General features: G+C 40.4%; 1 protein-coding gene across 9 annotated transcripts in view; it reads right to left on the bottom strand.

Annotated features, from left to right (window-relative positions):
• The window catches only part of RABGAP1L (RAB GTPase activating protein 1 like), a 709048-nt gene that overhangs the window by 205768 nt on the left and 479333 nt on the right, over positions 1-23947 (bottom strand). For all 9 annotated transcript variants that reach the window (XM_074390018.1, XM_010336102.3, XM_074390015.1 and 6 more), the window contains one exon: positions 22248-22289. In XM_074390018.1, the coding sequence (XP_074246119.1) occupies positions 22248-22289 (42 nt within the window). The remainder of the gene's footprint in view (positions 1-22247; positions 22290-23947) is intronic.

Below are 23947 nucleotides of genomic sequence, written 5' to 3' on the forward strand. Positions count from 1 at the left end.
ACCATGTTGGCCAGGCCTATTCTCAAGTTATCTGTCCACCTTGGCCTCCCAAAGTGCTGGGATTGCAGGTGTGAGCCACCATACCTGGCCTCTAATACCAACTTTAGATATGGCTATGGAGGACAATGTATAACGGTGTAGTTCCTAGAACTTAGAACCAGGGGACAGCTAGACCGGCTAGCCAAGAAATCTCTACTGCTACAGCAAGAATCTTTGGAAATTCCTATGGACTGACTGTGACATGTTTCTCATTCTTCCATCTTCTGAATAGCAGCTTTCATCACAGTTATATGTTTCCTACCTCTTTTGTATACTAGATGTGAGATGAGCAGAAAACATGTTAGTGAACTGCAAGGGACCATCACAGACCTAAAAGACAGGAGGAATCCTTGACTTCGAGCAGCTGAAGTAATCCAAGGGAGCTTTGGAATGTCTCCCTTGGGAGAAAGGGAGTGTCTATGTGTGAGAATAAAGATACTGAAAGGTCAGTAGGGTAGACTATGATACACTGCTAATTGTTCTCTTAAAAAGCTTTCTCCTGGCTTGGTGCAGTGGCTCACACCTGTAATCCCAGCACTTTGGGAGGGCAAGGCAGGTGGATCACGTCCGGTCGGAAGTTTGAGACCAGCCTGACCAGCATGGAGAAACCCCATCTCTACTAAAAATACAAAATTAGCCAGGCGTGGTGACACATGCCTGTAATTCCAGCTACTCAGGAGGCTGAGGCAGAAGAATCACTTGAACCCAGGAAGCAGAGGTTGCAGTGAGCTGAGATCACACCATTGCACTCCAGCCTGGGCAATAAGAGCAAAACTCTTGTCTGAAAAAAAAAAAAAAAAAAAAAAAAAGTTTTCTCCTGGTTCCATAGATACAATAATTTTAACATGGCACATGGTTGCTGAGTTTCAGACAATTATTTCCTAGTTCCCTTGCAGCTACGTGTGGCCATGGACAAAATTTTTGTCAATGGAATGTGAATAAAAGTGATGTAGGCAACTTCTTCACTATTTGCTTAAAAGGAAATTGCTTTCCCTCCACTTTTGCTTGAAATTTTCCTCTTCTGAATTGAAAGATGTGTCTGACTTTACATGACGACAAAATCCTAAAAGATAATTGAACAAATACATTATAGAACCCGAATCCTTGAGTGATCTTATGGAACTGAGCTATCTGCTTTTTTGGGCCAGTTCTTTTCTCTCTAAACTAGTATCTGTGGGAGAAATATATCATCTTTTTAAAGCCATTATATTTTTTATGGTTTCTTTCTTTTTTTTGAGACAGGGTCTTGCTCTGTTGCCTAGACTGCAGTGCAGTGGTACAATCATGGTTCACTGCAGCTTCAACCCCCAGGCGCAAGTGATCCTTCCATCTCAACCTCCTGAATAACTGAGACTAAAAGCATGTGCAATGGTGCCTGGCTAATTTTTGTATTTTTTGGAGAGATGAGGTCTTTTATGTTGCCCAGGCTGCTCTCAAACTCCTAGGCTTAAGTGATCACCTGCCTTGGCCTCCCAAAATGCTAAGAATACAGGCATGAAGTACTGTGCCTGGTCTACGGTTTCTCTTTTATGTACTCTCTTTTTTTTTTTTTTTTTTTGAGACGGAGTTTCGCCCTTGTTACCCAGGCTGGAGTGCAATGGCGCGATCTCGGCTCACCGCAACCTCCGCCTCCTGGGTTCAGGCAATTCTCCTGCCTCAGCCTCCTGAGTAGCTGGGATTACAGGCACGCACCACCATGCCTAGCTAATTTTTTGTATTTTTGGTAGAGACGGGGTTTCACCATGTTGACCAGGATGGTCTCGATCTCTCGACCTCGTGATCCACCCGCCTCGGCCTCCCAAAGTGCTGGGATTACAGGCTTGAGCCACTGCGCCCGGCACTGTACTCTCTTTTTAAACAGAAATAAAACCTTCCTTTGTTTTTTTGAGAGAGGGTCTCACTCTGTCACCCAGGTTGGAGTGCAATGGTGTGATCATGACTTACTACAGCCTTGAAATACTGGGCTTGAGTGATCCATCTCAGCCTCCCAAGTAGCTGGGACCACAGGCATGTCACTATGCCTTGCTATTTTTTTTTTTTTTTTTGAGATGTAGTCTCACTCTGTCACCCAGGAGTGCAATGGCACAATCTCGGCTCACTGCAACCTCCGCCTCCCAGGTTCAAGCGATTCTCCTGCCTCAGCCTACTGAGTAGCTGGCGCATGCCACTGCACCCAGCTAATTTTTGTGTGTGTGTGTGTGTATATATATATATATATATATATATATATATATATATATATATATATATTTTTTTTTTTTTAGTAGAGATGAGGTTTCAACATCTTGGCCAGGCTGGTCTTGAACTCCTGACCTTCTGATCCACCCACTCAGCCTCCCAAAGTGCTGGGATTACAGGCATGAGCCATCATGCTCAGCTGCCCTGCTATTTTTTTTTTTTTCTTTGAGACGGAGTTTCACTCGTTACCCAGGCTGGAGTGCAATGGCGTGATCTCGGCTCACTGCAACCTCCACCTCCTGGGTTCAGGCAATTCTCCTGCCTCAGCCTCCTGAGTAGCTGGGATTACAGGCACGCGCCACCATGCCCAGCTAATGTTTTGGATTTTTAGTGGAGATGGGGTTTCACCATGTTGACCAGGATGGTCTGGATCTCTTGACCTCGTGATCCACCCGCCTCGGCCTCCCAAAGTGTTAGGATTACAGGCGTGAGCCATCACACCCGGCTTTTTTTTAACATTTATTTTTATAGAGGCAAGATCTCACTATGTTGCCCAGGCTGGTTTTGAACTTCCAGATTCATGAAATCCTCCTGTCTTGGCCTCTCAACATGCTGGGATTACAGGCAAGAGCCATGGCTCTTAGCCATAAAAACCTTCTTAATCAAGGTTACACATGCCGCAAATAAATGACTTTATTCTAAATTCATTTAGCTTTGCCAAAACCAAACTCTCTTAGTCAAGGAAAAAGCAATAAACGATAAAAAAGAGCAAGACTATCGGGGTTTTAGTGATTATATTTCCAGCAAAAGGAGCATACTTCAGCATTTTCTCAACCTGCATAAATAATATATCAAGTAAATTTGTATATGCCTCAGTTACATTTCCTCTACTTTTTATATTATTCTGATAAGATCAATTGATTTCGACAGTGAGTTATCAAACTATCAACACTGTAATGGACAAAATTAGTCTATTTCATTCTAAAAAGCAGTATCAGCAAACCGTACAGATTAAAAAGGGTCATAAAAACATATTGGGCAGTGACATCCTCTGACAGGTCTCTCGATAATATCTCCTTATGATCAGCTTACATACTGTGATTGGTCAGAGTGAAATGGAGTTTAACCAGAGCATTAAACAGTATTCAGGGATGACTTCATATATCTCAAAGACTGATAGAAGAAGTGGAAAGGCAGAACTCAGGAATCAAACATTATTCCAGACGGTCAAGAGCAGAGAATATTTTAATTTCATGATCATTTTTGACAGTAAGTTCATTTTCATTAGCCCAAATTCAATTATTTGTTGATATAGCAATGGCTCTTGGTTGCTCTGGCTCTGTTTCTGTCCTATTCAACCAAGAACATTTTGAAATTGGGACAACTATCTTTGAACATGCAATAGAATATGTTTAATTCAAACAACTTGAATTTGAAAACCTCTTTTCATTCATAGTATGATGCCAACATAGATTTGTGGAATGAAGACTGATTTCACAATAATTTAAGGGTCTCCTGCTATATAATGTAAAAAGGCATGAAATTTTTATTTTTATTTTTTTAATTTTTTTTTATTTTTGAGACGGAGTTTCGCTCTTGTTACCCAGGCTGGAGTGCAATGGCTCGATCTCGGCTCACCGCAACCTCCGCCTCCTGGGTTCAGGCAATTCTCCTGCCTCAGCCTCCTGAGTAGCTGGGATTACAGGCACACGCCACCATGCCCAGCTGATTTTTTGTATTTTTAGTAGAGACGGGGTTTCACCATGTTGAGCAGGATGGTCTCGATCTCTTGACCTCGTGATCCACCCGCCTCGGCCTCCCAAAGTGCTGGGATTACAGGCTTGAGCCACCGCGCCCGGCCAGCATGAAATTTTTAGTGAGAGCTCCCTGGCTTTTATTTATTTATTCATTTATTACTTTTTAGATTAACAGGCCTCACTATGTTGTTGGTTATATAATGTATATTATACTACAATAAATAAAATTAAAGGTAGTAAAATTAGAGGGTTTTTTTGGTTTGTTTTTTGAGATTAAATACATTTTAAGCATCAGATACATTTTAAGTGCTACAGGCTAATCTTGTGCTTCTGGGCTCAAGTGATCCTCCCACCATAGCCTCCCAAGTAGCTAAGATCACAGGCATGTGTCACCAACCCTGGGCTTTGAGTATCAAGTGGGATACAATCTCTTCTTCACAGAGCAATCATAAGGTTTAAAGTCAACGAACACACACACACACACACACACAGCTTAGAAGTTAAGAACAATGCCTCTGTCGTAAGACCAGCCCAGCTGTGATTGTGGTATGCCATTTGCCTATCTGAATGACTTTAACCAAGTGTTTTAACTTTTTATGTCTTAGTTTCCTCATCTGTAAAATGAGCATATTGATTCATACCAATGAGTCAATGACACATGCCTGTGATCCTAGCTACTTGGGAGGCTAAGGTGGGAGGAACACTTGAGTCCAGGAGTGCAACACTAGCCTGTAGCACTTAAAATGTATCTGATACTTAAAATATATTTAATCTCAAAAAACAAACCAAAGAACCAATATTTATTATCTATGCATTAAAGGACTGAAGTGGTCATATAAGACACGCATACGCGCGCGCGCACACACACACACACACACACAGCATAGATTGACACAGTGACATGACGGAAATTTAGAGCATGTTTCACTATTTTATAAATTAGGAAATTAAGTGTTAAAAGGTTAGATGGGCCAGGAGCAGTGGCTCAAGCCTGTAATCCCAGCACTTTGGGAGGCCGAGGCGGGTAGATCACAAAGTCAAGAGATCGAGACCATTCTGGTCAACATGGTGAAACCCCATCTCTACTAAAAATCCAAAACATTAGCTGGGCATGGTGGCACGTGCCTGTAATCCCAGCTACTCAGGAGGCTGAGGCAGGAGAATTGCCTGAACCCAGGAGGCGGAGGTTGCAGTGAGCCGAGATCATGCCATTGCACTCTAGCCTGGGTAACAAGAGCGAAACTCCGTCTCAAAAAAAAAAAAAAAAAAGTTAGATGATTTGATTAAAATCCCACAGTAAATTGATGGCAGAAATATAATTAAAGCCCCTCAGAACCGCATCCTGCATCCTCCTCCAACATATCATGGCAAAGGACTTGCCTCGGCCATTGTTCCTCACTCCTCTTCTACATGCTGTTCACTCTCATGCCCTATTCTCAGGTTAGATGCCACCTTTGGAAAATCTTTCCCAGTTTTCCCAGAATGAATTTGGCATCCTGCCTTTGGGCTCCCAAAGCTCCCTTTTAAACCCCAGGATCAATCACACTGAATTCTGTCTGCCTCCTCTATCAGACGTGACTACTTGAGGACATAGAATGTCATCTCCATATCCCCTGACACCTAACCCAGGGACTGTCAATAGCGAATGTCTGCTGAATAAGTGAGCTAACTAACCAACATAGGCTTCTCCAGAGAGGCAGGAAAGATGGGATCAAGGACACAGTGGGGAAGTCAGCCTTGGAATGGGGCAGAACAGACCCTCATTAAAGACAAGAGCAAAGCAGAGGAGAATGAAGACAGAGATTTTTAAGTAAAAAGGATGGATGCTTGAATGAGTACTTATTTTGCTCACAAAAATAGAACAAGAAGGACACTGGATTTTATTGTCCTGTTCTCTGTCAAGTGAGGTCAAATTTCTTAGGGTACATTAAATTCAAATTAATCACTGACTACTTGGAAAATGGTGTGTTTATTCAACCATCTCCCCCTTCTTGGTATTTTGGATTGTTTCATGAGAAATAAGTAATGAGAAATTGCTTCAACAAGTTTAAGGTATTATGTAATATACCCATGGTACTGTGATGATGTACATTTTTTCCTGATATAGATCCCTATTTCATAAAACGTATTATTTCTGAAACTTTAAAACTCTGAAATTCCTTAAGTATCCTAATTAGAAGCCCAGTATTTATTATTATTATTTTTTGGGTTTGTTTTAGCATTTACTAGATAGCAACTTGAAACTAATCTACCATCAAACTGAAGATGCACTCAAGTTAAAAGTTAAAAACAAACAAATGGGCTGGTGTGGTGGTTCACGCCTGTAATCCTAGCACTTTGGGAGGCTGAGACAGGCAGATCACAAGGTCAGGAGATAGAGACCATCCTGGCTAACATGGTGAAACCCCACCTCAACCCCACCTCTACTAAAAATACAAAACAAACAAACAAGCAAACAAAAATAGCCAGGCATGGTGGTGTGTTATCTGTAGTCCCAGCTACTTGGGAGGCTGAGGCAGGAGAATCCCTTGAACCCAGAAGGTGGAGGCTGCAGTGAGGCGACATCACTCCAGCCTGGGCAACAAAGCAAGGCTCTGTCTCAAAAAAAAAAAGAAAGAAAGAAAAAGAAAAGAAAAGAAATATTCAAGCAGCAAATGATGTTGGTAGAGGAAATAAAAGAGTATCAATGTCACAGAATTCAAAGTGCTGCATTATGATATTCCATTTCCATATCCAGAAGTAGTGTTTTACTGCCACCAACAGGACAATAGGTATTCCTTCATGAAAGTTACAAAACTAATGGGATGTGCAAAAATAATTGCAAATCCAAAAAAAAATTTATGAGTTGTTTCATTTTTTTTCAGATGTTTAGACTTCTACTTTTATAACATGAATATTAACTATAAAAACTACATTCCTAACTTCAGACCTTCCTTAAGTCACTATCTTCAAATACAGAAACAAGAATTTTTAACCCAAGTTGGTGCATCAAAGATTAGGGAGAACTGAAATCCATCTTCCAGTTTCAAGGTCTTTTGCTTTTCAATTCTCTTGCTTTAACCCTACATGGTATTCCAGTAAGGCCCTGTAGGGAGAGTAGCAAGTAGAGCCTCTTGAGCATGAATTGATCCTTTTTTCCAATGCCAGCAGAAGGGGAAGGGGGAATTAACTTTTAATTTGAATTTAATTCTGAATGTTTGATTGCAACATACTAGACGATTAGTTGCACATTGGAATTACCTGGGGAGTTTAAAAATAATAATGTCTGGGTGCGGTGGCTCACTGCTGTAATTCCGGCACTTTAGAAGGCCAAGGCAGGAGGATTACTTGAGGTCAGGAGGTCGAGACTCGCCTGGCCAACATGGTAAAACCCTGTCTCTACTAAAAATACAAAATAATTAGCCGGGTGTTGTGGCACGTGTCTGTAATTTCAGCTAGTTGAGAGCCTGAGGCAGGAGAATTGCTTGAACCTGAGAAGCGGAGGTTGCAGTGTGCCGAGACTGCGCCACTGCACTCCAGCCTGGGTGATAGAACAAGACTCCATCTCAAAAATAATTAAATAATAAATGAAAAGAAATAATAGTAATAATGCTTGAGTCCCACCTAGATATTTGAAAGAAATTAGTCTGGGGCACAATTCAGGAATCATAAAAATTTAAAAATTGATTACAATATAGAAATGATTCTAAAATATAGTTAAGGCTGAGAATCCCTGCTCTAATGAAGACATGAATACTTCTACTCTTTTAGTTCTGCAACTGCCTGCTTTAGAATATGGTGGTAGGGGCTGGAGTCGGGGTGAACAAGGAGGCATTTAGGAATTTTAATTTCAGACAAACTTCTTGGGATTTAGATGATTCTTAAGTACACCAATGGTTAAGAATCACTTTTAGTTCTATTGCTCTAGGGACTTACAGTGGCATAACTAAAATAAGTTGGGACACTCATTTTGTAGACTGGTAGGCAGATTTTTTTAAAATTAAGACGAGGATGTTTTATTTGCTATTATGTATTACAAGCACCGTCAGATAGTATATTATTTATTATTTTTTTTTTTTTGAGACAGTCTCCTCTGTTGTCCAGGCTGGAGTACAGTGGTGCCATCTTGGCTCACTGCAGCCTCCACCTCCCAGGTTCAAGTGATCCTCCTGCCTCAGCCTCTGGAATAGCTGGAATCACAGGCACAGGCCACTAAACCCAGCTAATTTTTGTATTTTTGCTAGTGACAGGGTTTTGTCATGTTGGCCAGGCTGGTCTCAAACTCCTAGTCTCAAGTGATCCACCCACCTCGGTCTCCCAAAGTGCTGAGATTATAGGTGGGAGCCACTGTGCCCAGCCAGATACTACTTTAAACAACTCAAGGAAAGGGACCGTATCTCTTCTTTTATCTCCTCATCATGAAACACACTGTTTGGTTCATATCTGGTGCTCAAAATATCATTGCTGAATGAATAAAATGAATGAATGTTAATATATAATGCATTACATGTGTCCTAGGAGTTTTGAGTAGGGAATGGTAGATGAGTTGGTGGAGAGCAAGTGGAAGATTATGAAATGAGAAGATTATTAAAGGTCCTGAAAGGAAATAGTGGGAGGTTATTTTAGCTGTGGAAGGGACACTTAACTAACAAGACCAGGATGAGACGCACAGAGTGTGGCTTAGGAGAGAGCTTCTAGCCCAGTGACAGCAAGCTGGGTGGGAGCCAAAATGATGAATATGAAAGGCTATTTATCCAGTGGAATTCCACATAGATTCTGAGACATGGAAACCAGGCCTGTAGTAGCAAGCTACTCACATGAGGAAAGTTTAACTGTAAGTTTAGTTACAGTTAAGCATTTAGATTCTACTTGAAATACAAATCAGAGTCACACAAACATCACTTCTAAGCCTTTCAGCTAAGATCAAGTGTAGAACCACACAAGCAACAGGGAAAAAAGATAAATTAGTATTGTAATACAGATATATTTCTTGTTTCTTATGTAGAGATCCTTCCAACAGCTGACTACTAAAGTAAACGAAATAGGCAGAGACAAACAAATAATATCTGAGAGAAAAATTTCAAAATTAAGCAAGAGGATAAGGAGGTAGTAGTGATGAAATAATCTTTGCAAAAATGATAACAGTGAGAAAATTATGGCAGTGCAGGATATCTGATCTAGCCAACTCCCCTCTTGCCTTTTAGCCTTCAAGCTGCCATTCATTATTCCTGGGCTTAAGCCAAACTAACTTTGGGAGAAAATTTAGTTTACAGTTTAAATGATAATAGCCTTGTCCCAAAACTCAACTGACTTTGTAAAGCTAATGAGAGACCACAAGGCTAGGGGAACAGAGGAGCTTGAATTTTGCTATGGTGTCAGCCATTATTTGGGAGGTTACAAGATACGCAACTTCCCCAATTACTCCTGTAGATAACATCACTATTACAGAACCTAAGATTGGCCTTTTGGGATATCTTTTCAGATTTTTTGCATGACACCAATGGCTCCACTTGGACCGACCAGCTGCTTCTGTGGCCCCACCCAGAAGCAACTCAGCACACGAGATGACCGTTTTCCACACCCCTATGATTGCACCCCCAACCAATCAGCAGCAAGCATCCATTGTCCAGCCACCCCCACCCCTTCCAAACTACCTTTGAAAAACCCCTAACCTTCAGTGACATTGATCTGAGTAATAACTCCATCACCTGCATAGTGTGGCTGTCCTCACATCAATTAACCTTTCTTTACTGCAGCACTCCATGAATTGATTTTGTTTGTGCAGTGGGCAGGAAGAACCTGTCAGGTGGTTTACAGTAATAATGGTAATAGTCGCAATCTAGAAATGAAGTTCTAAGGAAGAAAAAACTTTTCTGAAAGAGGGTAAAAGAGATGAGGAACAAGACAAAGATAACTGCTCTTGCCACTTCCATTCAACATTGTACTGTTAGCAGTGAATCTGTACAGGTCTGCAGCAACGTGATTCCTGCCTCTTAGATAAAAAGAATTCGTCCGAGAGGGCATAAGGCAGAGTGAGAGATCACGGCAAGTTGTTGAGCAGGAGTGAGAGTTTATTAAGAAGTTTTAGAACAGGAACAAAAGGCAGTAAAGTATACTTGGAAGAGAGCCAAGCAGGAAACTTGGGAGATCCAAGTGTACTGTCTGACACTTGACTTAGGGTTTTATGCATTGGCATGATTCTAGGATTTGTGTTTCTTCTCCCCTGATCCTTCCCTTGAGATGGGCTGTCCACGTGCCCTTGGATGGGGCCACATGTGCAATGTGTTTAATGCAGTGGTGCAGTATTTGAGTATTTGAGCAAATGAGTATTTGAGGTGTTTTTCCCTTACCAGTTAAGTGTTCCCAGAGGCAGGTCATATACCTGTTAAACTCCCCCATTTTGCCTCCTAGTGGGCATGCTTGAGCCTACTCACGAAACTCCTCAGATCTTATTGAGAAGTTGCTGATCACCAGCTTCAGGTGTTTTCTATGACTAGCTCATATCTGGTGCTGAAAAGCCATTGCTGAATGTATTAAAGGAAGGAACATTAATAATAATTGCATTTCACGGGTCCTAGGAGACTTTTGAGCCAGGTATGAGTCAAGACGGCCTTTCCCTGGCACAAGCCACAAACAACTTATTATTTTAGATAGATAGTTTAACAACTGCCTGACCATTACCTCATGGTCACCTGACATTCCTGAGGAGGAGGGCACTTTCCTGTCCTGCTCATGTCTGCCTAGCTACCTACTCTAACAGTACTAGAGGTTTTAGTCAGAGAAATTAGGCAAGAAAAACAAAGAAAAGGCATCCAAAATCAGAAAGGAAGAAGTAAAAATATCTCTACAAGATAACTGATACAATTTGGCTTTGTGTCCCCAGCCAAATCTCATTTTGAATTGTACTCCCATAATTCCCAAGTGCTGTGGGAGGGAGCTGGTGGGAAATAATTGAATCATGAGGGTGGGTTCCCCTACACTGTTCTTGCGGAAGTGAATAAGTCTCACAAAATCTGATGGTTTGATAAGGGGAAACTCTGCTCTCATTCTCTCTCTGCACTCTCATATGAGACGTGCCTTTCACCTTCTGCCATAATTGTGACAGCTTCCCAGCCATGTGCAACTCTAAGTCCAATAAACCTCTTCTTTTGTAAGTTGCCCAGTCTCAGGTATGTCTTTATCAGCCGTGTGAAAATGGACTAATACAATGACATATCTTGTATTTGAAAATCTTGGGAAATATGCAATACACACACATGAATATTAAAGTTGAAAATTAGCAAGGTTGCAGGTTATAAGATCAATATAGAAAAGTCAGTTGTATTTTTGGATACCAGTGATGAAGCAGTGAAAATAAAATTAACAAACAATTCAATTCTCAGTAGCGCCAGACAGAATAAAATAGCTAGAATTAAATTTTAAAAAGTGCTTTAAGACTTTTGTATGCTAATAACTACAAAATATCATCAAAACAAATTAAATAATACCTGAATACATGCGAAAACACCTCACATTCATGGATCAAAAGACTCATTGTTGTTAATGTCGATGAAAAGAGTCAAGCTCTGTAAAATATTTGAAGGGATTTATTCTGAGCCAAATATAAATGACCAATGGCCCATGACATAGCCCTCAGATCATGAAAACATGTTCCCAAGGTGGTTGGAGAACAGCTTAGTTTTACATGCTTTAGGAAGATATGAGATATCAATTAAATACATGGAAGATGTTCATAGGTTTGATCCGGAAAGGTGAAACAACTGGAAGCAGGTTGGGGTGGGGGAGGGCAGGTCACAGGTAGAGTCAAAGATTTTCTGATTGGCAATTAGTTGAAAGAGTCAAGTTGTCTAAAGACTTAGGAATGTCTGGGTTAAGATAAAAGGTTATGGATATCATGGTTTTATCATGCAGGTGAATCGTCCAGATAGCAAGTTTGGAGAGAACAGATTGTAAATCTTTTTTTTTTTTTTTTTTTTTTTTTAAAGATGGGGTTTCACCATGTTGGCCAGGCTGGTCTCGAACTCCTGACCTTAAGTGATCTGCCCACCTTGGCCTCCCAAAGTGCTGGGATTACAGGTGTGAGCCACCATGCCCAGTTTTCTAGTTTTTTATTTTATTTTATTTTTTGAGATGGAGTGTTGCTCTTGTTACCCAGGCTGGAGTGCAATGGCACAATCTTGGCTCACCGCAACCTCCACCTCCTGGGTTCAAGTAATTCTCCTGCCTCAGCCTCTCGAGTAGCTGGGACTATAGGCGTGCGCCACCATGCCCAGCTAATTTTTGTATTTTTAGTAGAGACGAGGTTTCACCTTGTTGACCAGGATGGTCTCGATCTCTGGATGTCATGATCCACCTGCCTCAGACTCCCAAAGTGCTGGGATTATATGCGTGAGCTGCCACGGCCAGGCTGTAAATGTTTCTTAACAAATTTAACAAGTCTGTTCTATCGGTAATTCCAAAAGAGAACAGGCACTTTCCTGTCCTGCTCATGCCTTCCCATCATGGGCTGAATTTGTTTTTTCAGGTTAGCTCTGAGATGCCCTTGTCAAGGGGCTGAGGTACAGTGGTGGTCAGGGGGCTTAGGATTTTATTTTTGTTTTACATTCAGATGGCATTACTCCTCAATGGATACAGAGATTCAAAGCAATCTCTATGAAAATTCGTTTTTGCAGAAATTCACAAATTTTTTTGGCAGAAACTCACAAACTGAGCCTAAAATTCATATGAAAATGCAAGGCACCTGGGATAGCCAAAACCGTCTTGAAAGAGAAGAACAAATCTGGAGAACGCACACTTCCTTATCTCAGAACTTACCACAAAGCTACAGTAATCAGGAGTATGGTACTGGCTTAAGAACAGACATATAGATAAGAGGAATAGAGAGTCCAGAAATAAAACTGTGTCTATGGTGAACTAACAAGGATGCCAAGACCATCCGAAACAGAAAGGATAGTTTTTTCAGCAAATGATATGGGGACAACTAGACAGCCATGTGCTAAAGGATGAAGGTGTACCCCTAGTGTACTGGTATGCTAGGGCTGCCATAAAAAAGAATCACAGACTGGGTGGCTTAAACAACAGTGACTCATTTTATCACAGTACTAGAGGCTAGAAGTCCAAGATCAAGGTGTCAGCAGGATTTGTTTCTTCTGAGGCTACTCTTTCTTTTGCTTGTAGATGGCCATCTTCTCCCTGTGACTACACATGGTCTTCTCATACATGTCTGTGTCCCAATCTCCTCTTAGGGATATCAGTTATATTGGACTAGGGCCCACTCCAACGAGCTCATTTTAACTTAATTACCTCTTTAAAGACCCTATTTCCAAATACAGTCACAGTCTGAGTAACTATGGGTTATGACTTCAACACATGAATTTGGGGGTGGAAGGAAACACAATTCAGCCATAACACCCTGCCTCACAACATATACAAAAATTAACTCAAAATGCATCAAAGACCTAAATGTAAAAGCTACAATTATAAAACCCTTAGAAGAAGAAATTTTCATGACCTTGGATTAAAAGATAGTTTGTTAGATATGACACCATACACAAACAAAAGAAAAAAATAAATTGGACTTCATTAAAATTAAAAATGTTTTTGTTTCAAAGGACATTATCTAGAAGATGAAAAGATAACCCACAGAATGGGAGACAATACCCAGCACATATAAATAACTGTTATACTCAGCCTGGGCAACATAGTGAGACCCTATCTCTATCTAGAAGATGAAAAGATAACCCACAGAATGGGAGACAATACCCAGCACATATAAATAACTGTTACACTCAGCCTGGACAACATAGTGAGACCCTATCTCTATCTAGAAGATGAAAAGATAACCCACAGAATGGGAGAGAATACCCAGCACATATAAATAACTGTTACACTCAGCCTGGGCAACATAGTGAGACCCTATTTCTAAAAAAAAAAAAAAAAAAAAAAAAAATTAGCTGCATGTGGTGGCACACACATGTAGTCACAGCTACTTCGGAGCCTGATGCAGGAGGATCCTTTGAGAGCCCAGGAGTCTGAGACTGCAGTGGGCCATGATTATGCCACTGCATTCCAGCTCAGACAATAGACTGAGACCCTGACTCAAAATATAAATAAATAAATAACTGTTACAACTCAACAATAAAAGTGCAGGTAACCCAATTAGAAAGTGGACAAAGGTTCTGAACAGCCATTTCTCCAAAAAAGACATAAAGGTGTTCAGCAATCAGGGGAATGCAAATCAAAACCACAACAATATGTCACTTTATGCCCACTAGGGTGGCTATAATAAACAATAAGACAGACAAGCCAGGCGCAATAGCTCATGTCTGTAATCCCAGCACTTTGGGAGGCCGAAGTGGGTAGATCACAAGGTCAGGAGTTCAAGACCATCCAGGCCAATATGGTGAAACCCCGTCTCTACTAAAAATACAAAAATTAGCCAGGTGTGGTGGTGCGCACCTGTAGTCCCAGCTATTCAGGAGGCTGAGGTGGGAGCATCGCTTGACCCTGGAAGGCGGAGGTTGCAGTGAGCCAAGATCACACCACTGTACTCCAGGCTGGGTGACAGAGCGAGACTCCTTTTCAAAAAAATAAAAAAATAAGGTAGACAATAACAAGTGTTAGCAAGGATGTGGAAGAATCAGAACCTTCATTGTTTCCATTGTCTCCTATTCACCCTGCTGATATGGGAGGAATTCCTGCCCTATGGTTGCAGCCATGGTCAAACACACCCGACATAGACAGATGAGATTGACAGCAGTTTATTAGTAACAAGTATTCACATCCCCAAGGGAGGAAAACATCACGTAAGGATTGGATTGAAAAACAGAGTGAAGAATCAGGGGCTGTGGGAGGCAGGCTTTATAGAGAGTGGGGTGCCCCCAAGCTCCCCTAGGAAGATGTGATTGGCTTGTTTGAACAATGACATAGGTTGGCAAGGAACTACTCAGGGATAAGAAGGAACATGTGCCACTGGGTATAGGGGCGAATGCCTATAGTTTCAGCTACTTTGAAGGCTGGGGCAGGATAACTGAGTCCAGGAATGGAGGTTACAATGAGCCATGATTGTGCCACTGCACTCCAACCTAGACAACAGAGCAAGACCCCAGGCCTAAAAAACAAACAAACAAACAAAAAAACAACACAAAGAAAGAAAGAACAGTGCCTCGTCCTTTATATATGGAGGAAACCTTATCCACAGGAGCAAAATAAGGAGGAGACCTTGCACTTAGGGGATTGGAGGCCTTCCTGGTTTCTGCCAGATGTTGAGGTAGCACATAATATTGGGCTTTAATTTTAGGCCTTACAACATACTTACACATTGCCATGGTGTGATGGTGCAGCTGCTTTGGAAAACAGTCTGGCAGCTCCTCAAAAAGTTAAACACAGAATTACCCTATGATCCAGGAATTCTGTTCCTAGGCATATAATCAAGAGAACTGAAAGCCCGTGTCCACAAAACCTTGTACACAAATGTTCACAGCGGTATTATTCACAACAGTCAAAACAGAAACAACTGAAATGTTTATCAACTGACTAGTGGATAAATAAAAGGTGGTACATCTAAACAATGGAATATTATCCAGCAATAAAAAGGAATGAATAAGTGATACACACTACAACATGGATAAACCTTGAAAACATGCTAAGGAAAACAAGCCAGTCACAAAAGACCACTTATCATGTGATCCCATTTATATGAAATGTTTAGAATAGGTAAATCCACATAGGTAGAAAACAGATGAGAAGTTGTCAGGTGGTGATAGGATGGGGAAATGGGTAGTGGCTACTATGATTATGGGGTGATAAGAATGTTCTAGAATTAGGCTGGGCATGGTGGCTTATGCCTGTAATCCCAGCACTTTGGGAGGCTGAAGCAGGTGGATGACTTGAGGTTGAGAGTTCGAGATCAGCCTGATCAAGATGGAGAAATCCCGTCTCTACTAAAAATACAAAATTAGCTGGCCATGGTGGTGCATGCCTGTAATCCCAGCTACTCGGGAGGCTGAGGCAGGAGAACTGCTTGAACCTGCAAGGCAGAGACTGTGGTGAGTCGAGATCGCACCATTGCACTCCAGCCTGGGCAACAAAAGCAAAACTCCATCTCGAAAAAAAAAAAAAAAAAAGACTGTTCTAGAATTACTAGAGTTAGATAACGTTTGTGATAATCCTAAAAAGGGAATTTTTTGACACATGAATTATCTCAATAATAAAAATGAGAGAAGCAGCAGGGTGCGGTGGCTCATGCCTGTAATCCCAGCACTTTCGGAGGCTGAGGTGGGCAGATCACGAGGTCAGAAGATCAAGACCATCCTGGCCAACATGGTGAAATCCCATCTCTACTAAAATACAAAAAATTAGCCAGGCGTGGTGGCATGCGCCTGTAGTCCCAGCCACTCAGGAGGCTGAGGCAGGGGAATCACTTAAACCTGGGCAGTGGAGGTTGCCATTAGCTGAGACTGTGCCACTGCACTACAGACTGGGCGACAGAGCAAGACTCCGTTTAAAAAAGAGAGAGAGAGAGAGAGAGAGAACTAAATACTGGCGACTAGAGCAATTAATTTTGAATCGTTTAAAAGCATAGGAGGCCAGGCATGGTGGCTCACGCCTGTAATCCCAGCACTTGGGGAGGCTGAGGCGGGGGGATCACTTTAGGCCAGGAGTTTGAGCCTGGCCAACATGATGAAAGCCTGTATCTACCAAAAATACAAAAATTAGCCAGATGTGGCAGCACATGCCTGTAGTTCTAGCTACTCTGAAGGCTGAGGCATGAGAATCTCTTGAACCCGGGAGGTGGAGGTTGTAGTGAGCTGAGATAGAGCCACTGTACTCCAGCCAGATCAACAGAGCTATGCTTTCTCAATTTGACTCCTAACTGGGTCAATAAATATTTAAGTGCCTACTATGTGCCAGGGACTCCAATACGAAGGCACACTAGTGGGCAGACCCTATATAGAGATTAACTACCATGAGGAAGACAACAATCAACCAACCATTTAATCAGGTATCAGTCCCAGGGCTGTCAAATAGATGCCCCAGAAGACAAAGGAGGCCTGTGTTTTTGCTGTCAAACCTAAGTTTGCCGAAGGTACCGAAAGTTCCTGACATAGTGATGCTAAATGGAAATTAGCTTATTGAAGAGAGGGAGAAAGAGCATTCCTGGCAGAGGAAACCAGTACGTGTGATGGCTCTTAAGTGAAAGACAGAATGGTCTGTTGGGAAAACCGGAAAGAAGTTCATTACAGCTTGACTGAGAGAGTGCAAATGAGAGGGAGAGAAGGGGCAGATGAGGCTGGAGAGGTCAGTTGTGCCAGATCATAAAAACAATGTGGACTGTGTCAAAATTGAGAACTTTATCCTAAGAGCAACGGAGGCCTCTGAAGGACTTTCTTAAAGAAGTTACTTCTCTGACCTCATCTCCGACTGCCCTTCCCTCACTCTCTTGTTCTAGTCTCACTGGCTTCCTTCTGTCCCTCAACACGCAGTCACACTCCCAGCACAGAGCATCCACTACCTACCTTCGGTCTTTGTCTAAATGCTACCTTCTAGTTGGGGCCTATCCTGACTACCCGATTTACATTGCAGCCTACCCATAACTCCCATTAACCTGCAGTATCTTTCCTTTTCCCCGTAACACTATAACTTCTAATACACTATATTTATATATTATGGGTTTTTTTGATATGGTTTGGCTGTGTCCCCACTCAAACCTCATCTTGAATTGTAACTTCCACAATTTCCATGTGTCATGGGAGGAAACCAGTGGAAAGTAATTGAATCATGGGGCTGGGTCAACTGTCTCCTGCTAGAACATAATATAATTTCTACAGAGGCAGAACAGTCACTGTCCTTGTAAAGCTTTTTAGATCAATAAAGTCAGTGGCTTTCAAAAATAATGATGGTACAGGGCAGGGCGTGGTGGCTCACGCCTGTAATCCCAACACTTTGGGAGGCCAAGGTGGGCAAATCACCTGAGGTCAGGAGTTTGAGACCAGTCTGGCCAACAAGGTGAAACCCCATCTCTACTAAAATTACAAAAATTAGCCAGGCTTGGTGGCTTGCACTTTTAATCCCAGCTACTCAGGAGGCTGAGGCAGAAGAATTGCTTGCAACCCTGAAGGCAGAGGTTGCAGTGAGCCAAGATCATGCCACTACCCTGAAGCCTGGGTGACACAGCCAGACTCCACCCCAAAATAAACAAATTATGGTACATACAGTAGGATTAAAAAGCCATCAAAAGAGAAGTTTCGTCTCTAACAATAGCACCTTGGTACACTGTAGTATTGAGTTCTAGGCATCAATCATATATTAACTCATTAAACCCTAACAACAATCTTATGAGACTGGTATTACTAATATTCCCTCATTTAAAAAATAGAGAAATTGTCATTTACCTAAGACCATTGGATAAATTGTTTTGAATGAAATCTCAACTTAAGTAATCTGTCTCTAGTGTCCACATGCTTTTAACCACTACATGTGTATGGTGAAATGGAAAGATATTCATGATATACTAAATGAAAAAGAGTATTGGGCCAGATGTAGTGGCTCATGCCTGTAATCCTAGGACTTTGGGAGGCTGAGGTGGGTGGATCACAAGGTCAGGAGATCAAGACCATGCCGGCCAACATGGTGAAACCCATCTCTACTGAAAATACAAAAATTATACAGGCATGGTGGCACACACGCCTAGTATCTGGTAGTTCCAGATACTAGGGAGGCAGGAAAATCGCATGAACCCGGAAGGTGGAGGTTGTAGTGAGCCAAGATCTCACCACTGCACTCCAGCCTGGGTGACAGAGCAAGACTCTGTCTCAAAAAAAAAAAAAAAAAGAAAAGGAAAGAAAAGAAAAAGAGTATTATTTGAAAAAAAATAAACTTAAGTGCATCCTTTCATATTGTTCTTCTCGACTTTCTTCCACTTTCCCAACTCATCTCAAACCCACATTAAAAATATAAATACATGCATACATATGTGCATAGATAGATAGGTTATGAATATTTAGATAATCGTAGACTAAAGCATGGGATAAAGATTTTACGCCAGGTTTTTACTACGGTTATCCCTGGGGATGGGATTATGATTGAGTTTTTGTTATCTCTATAGTGTTTACATACACATGTAGGACACAAAATGAGCACATAATACTTTGGGAAGGACAGAGAAAAACACTCTGTCATTTGCTTTTAACCACGGTCAGTAATCAAAAAACTTATTCTGACTGAAAAATTTCTCTGCCCAGCATGAAGTGGCTAAGATCAATTCTGACTCATCATCTCCAGTCTATTAAATCTATTGAATGTATTCTATGGCTACCTAATATTTCATATAAGTACTTACACTTGGGGAAATATATCTGACCTACCTACTGGACACAAAAATGATTTGATGATACTGCCTAGTATTGTGAATCATTTTTTTAGCTCAATAGCTTTCTAGCTACCTGATAGGCTATTACTAACCAAAAAGAAGCTGGTCCCAATCAGAAAGTAGGTGTTTTTAAAACCAAACTGAGCAATAGAGAATTCATTCTGTATCTATCCTGTTAAAAAAAAAATGATAAATCCAACTTTTCCACTGAGACAAGTCTTTAGGCAATCTTGGGCTTTGATCTCTCAATTATCAACTAGGGGCTGGGAGAAGAATTAGATGTTTTCCTCTGGCTAATACAATTCACTATTCTACAAATAACACCTAGACATTTAATGTATGTTAATGAGATAATCTGTTAGTACTTACCACAGAGTATAAATGTTCAAGAAATGTTAGTTCTGTCCCCTCATCGTAAGTAATGCTTCTAATACAGAGAAATCTTAAGTCTCTGTAGCTATACTGAAAATTAGTTAGGATCAGTTCATAAGCACTTTAAGGGCCAGGCTCAGTGGCTCATGCCTATAATCCCAGTGCTTTGGTAGGCTAAGGGAGGAGGACTGCTTGAGTCCAGGAATTTGAGACCAGCCTGGGCAACACAGTGAGACCCCTGTCTCTACAAAATTTTTAAAATTAGCTGGGCGTGGTGGCATGTGCTTGTAATTCTAGCTCCTCAAGAGGGTGAGATGGTAGGATCTCTTGAGCCCAGGAATTTGAGGCTGCAGCAAGCTATCACCATGCAACTGTACTCCAGTCTAGGCAACAGAGTGAGCAGAATGAGACCCTGTCTTAAAAAGCAAAAACAAAACAAAACACCTCAGCAATTTGAACTTCCTCAAAGTTTTTAATTTTGATACAAACTAATATATATTATTTTATCTGGTATAACACACTAGAAGCTGCAAGCCAGTCACTGTCATATATGTTTGGGTATTCTTTTTTCCAAGTGGGGGGCAATAGATCATTAAAGTACACTTCAATTTAGTCCTACGTATACTCTGTCTATAGGGGGTCAGCTCAGGATTCATACAAGGAAGTTACAAAAATATTGGCCACTAGTAGTGAGAAGGCTCTTTTTATCTTCTCTAATTAGTAAAATTCTCTAAGATGATGCTAGAAGAGTGCCCATGTATTGTTAAAGAAGACACAAAAGGCCTTCTTGCCTAGTGGCTAGAGAATGTCCCCTGTAGAGGCCTTGTCTGGGTTAACATGGACAAAATAAATAAAAATCATATGGACAAGTCAACATGTAAATCAAGAAGATAACTTACTAATATATATAATATTAAGTTCACAGAGAATACAGGTCTGATATCCAGAGAGGTATAAGCATGCAGTAAAAGCACTAGTAAAGATGAGCCACCAAAAAAGTGAAGAAAGGCATTTTGGGAAAGACATAATAGCTGAGAGTTAAAAAAATTAAATATAATATGAGAAATCAGAACTTTCTTGGACCTCTTTATACTTATTTATGTTTTAATATCGTTTTTAGCCTGAATTACATAATACCTAAGAATGCTTAGGTAATCTCAAAGTCTTATTCCAGCCCTGTTGAGAGGCATGATGGAAAGTTTCTGGCTTGGATTTGTTTTAATGAAAGAAAAAAAATTAGAGGTCATAACCCATGGCTTCATTAAAGGGCATCGCAAATATGTTGGTGTTATTTTATTTAAAATATTTTACATATTTTTCTATTTTTTAAATAGCTTTCTAAAGGCATAAACATTGTTCACATACAAACACAAATGATTTAATTTTGAAAAGTGCATTTTATGAACTTCACAAAGAGCAAATGTGTAATGGAGTAAGAGATAAGGAACAGCAGCCCACTTACTGAGTTCCAGAGGGCCTGCACTATTTCATGCCTTGTTTAGAATCAAGGTTATGTTAATGATTACGTATGGTTAAGGCTCTCCTAACATATCAAGAGGTCCTCCTATGATCTCACCTCATTAACTTTGGACAGATTCAGAAGAACGATAAGGGGTCTAGGAATACCTGCTGAGTCACCTTGTAAAGAAGAGTAATAATGACAGCTAACACTTAGTAGGCAGTAAAATGTTTTAGATACTACATTAAGGACTTCTTTGATCATCTCATTTAATTCTTGTAACAATTCCATAAATTAATTTCTATTATTATCTCTAAACTCAGACCCTGAGCACTTAGAATATTTGCATATGATAGGGCTGAAATTAGAAGCAAATCTGTCTGAGTCCAGTGTCTGCCATTTTAACCACCATGTTATACTGAGCAAAGGGTAACCCTGTGCCTTTGAGGCAATTATTGCCTTTAATATCAGAATGTCTTTTTTGACTAAAGGGCAAAAACCAGCTGGGTTATTTTCACCAACTCTGCAGCAAATGTCTTGCAGTTACCACGTTGTTAAACCTGTATGATATGTTGACATAAGATCCAACAGGATAATTATAATTCTAAAGTGTTTTATAAATTTCTAACTATCATGGAAAGAACTGCAAATTGAAATGTAGCAGTTTCTTTTTTACTCAGTATATTACAGAAACTTTTAAATAATTCAATTATATGTTTAGGTACCTCTGGAGATGTTATTATAATAAAAAGCATTTTAAGAAAAAGCAGGCATCATTTTAATGGAAAACAATTTTTAACTTTTTCTCTTATATCATCTAACTCATGTGATAAAAAGATCTTTTATTTCACTGGAAAAAACACTCTGATAGTACTATTAAATAAATGGATTATTTAAAAAAAAAGACTCCAAATAAACAACAACAGAAAAAGGAAGAGAGGAGGGAAGAGGATCAGAGTTTCTCAGAGAAGTCATCTTTTTGTGTGTGTCTGAGAAACTAGAATGAGTCAAAGACTGTAAATTGAATTATTCCAGTCCCAAGGGCAAAGAGGTAAGAGAATTTGGTAACTTAAGATTTAAAAAAAAGTCTTACCTTTAGGAGCGCCAAAGCTACATGAAAGATTATGTTCAAACCCTGAAATAGGAAAAAGAACGCGAAAATTAGTACTGCCACATATATCACTATTTTAATATTTTCCCAAGACTTTCATATATCTTTAATAAAATTCCTAATTGCTTTCATTTTCACAATCATTAAAAGGCATTTTCTTTCCCTGAGTGGCTTTTTGTAAATTTTAGGTTCTATTTAATCAATGTTCACATAAAATTGTTTTTACAATAAGTTATTTTCCTTCAGTCACAATTTCTAGATTATTTGCATGTGTGTAAGTCTTGTGAAAGTCAAATTCCTTGCTGAAGCTGGCAGAATGATGCAGAAGTCTAAAATTATTAACTGAAATTCCTAACCCTAATCTGGGCATACGGGTGTTACAGTTAAACTGCAAGTAGCAGACAAAATAAAATAAAACAAAACAAGACAAGACAAACAGTGTGGCTGATAAGCAGGACAGGTGTGTACTGGAGGCTTGAAGTATCACACTGCATTTCCACTACTGTTCTTACTGTTTGCTTATTTGTTTTAGCAATGGCTTTCAAGTATTATTTGTTTTTTTTTTTTTTTGAGGCGGAGTTTCGCTCTTGTTACCCAGGCTGGAGTGCAATGGCGCGATCTCGGCTCACCGCAACCTCCGCCTCCCGGGTTCAGGCAATTCTCCTGCCTCAGCCTCCTGAGTAGCTGGGATTACAGGCACGTGCCACCATGCCCAGCTAATTTTTTTGTATTTTTAGTAGAGACGGGGTTTCACCATGTTGACCAGGATGGTCTCGATCTCTCGACCTCGTGATCCACCCGCCTCGGCCTCCCAAAGTGCTGGGATTACAGGCTTGAGCCACCGTGCCCGGCTCAAGTATTATTTGTATAACTAGAGGTGGTCATTAGGGGCTATCTGCCAGACTTCCTTTTCTTTCCTGAAAACGCAGCAATATTTCTTTACAAAGAAACAAATTAATGACTTAATAAGTCATTCTAGAACTGAATTTTGAACTCTGGGTTCTGCCCTACTGCTCTGAAGAGATATTGAGTTATTAAATTCAAAAGATAAAGAATCTTATATGATAAAGACAACTATCAGAAATAAGGTTGCTGCAAAATGTGCTGTTTCCTTGCCATGCAAGTCATCATACATAAGAAAAAAGATATTTCAAGTATGAGTTGGTATAAGTCCCATAAGTCCTGGGTCTGTTTGATGAGCCCTCTTCATCTTGGTTACAAATACACTCTGGCTGGCTTTTGGAAATGGGGCTGTACCAAATGTATCATCCAAAAAACTCCTAATAAACCATGCTTTTTCTGTCTCTGAAACAACTTCAGAAGCAAGGATTAGGCCCAGATATTTAGAATGCATTCCTGTTATGATTTGCTATAACCTTTCACATTCAGCTGCCAGAAATAGGACATCATGATGGAAGGAATGAATGACAAAACACAAATATTCAGTTGGTTAAAATACAAACCAAATATTTTTGGTTTGGGGTTTACTCAGATAATTATTGAAGAAACCAAAAGCAGTAAGAAGTAAGTATAATCTGGCCGGAGATAAAAACAAGTGAACACAGTCCATCATCATACTAAGCAATTATCCTAGACTGGTTTTAATCACACTTTACTAATTAGAAAACAGAAAGACTATTACAGATTTTAAAGTGTGGGTTACAATTAAGCAAAAATTGCTT

Source organism: Saimiri boliviensis, chromosome 19 (assembly GCF_048565385.1).
Source record: "Saimiri boliviensis isolate mSaiBol1 chromosome 19, mSaiBol1.pri, whole genome shotgun sequence".
NCBI lineage: Eukaryota > Metazoa > Chordata > Mammalia > Primates > Cebidae > Saimiri > Saimiri boliviensis.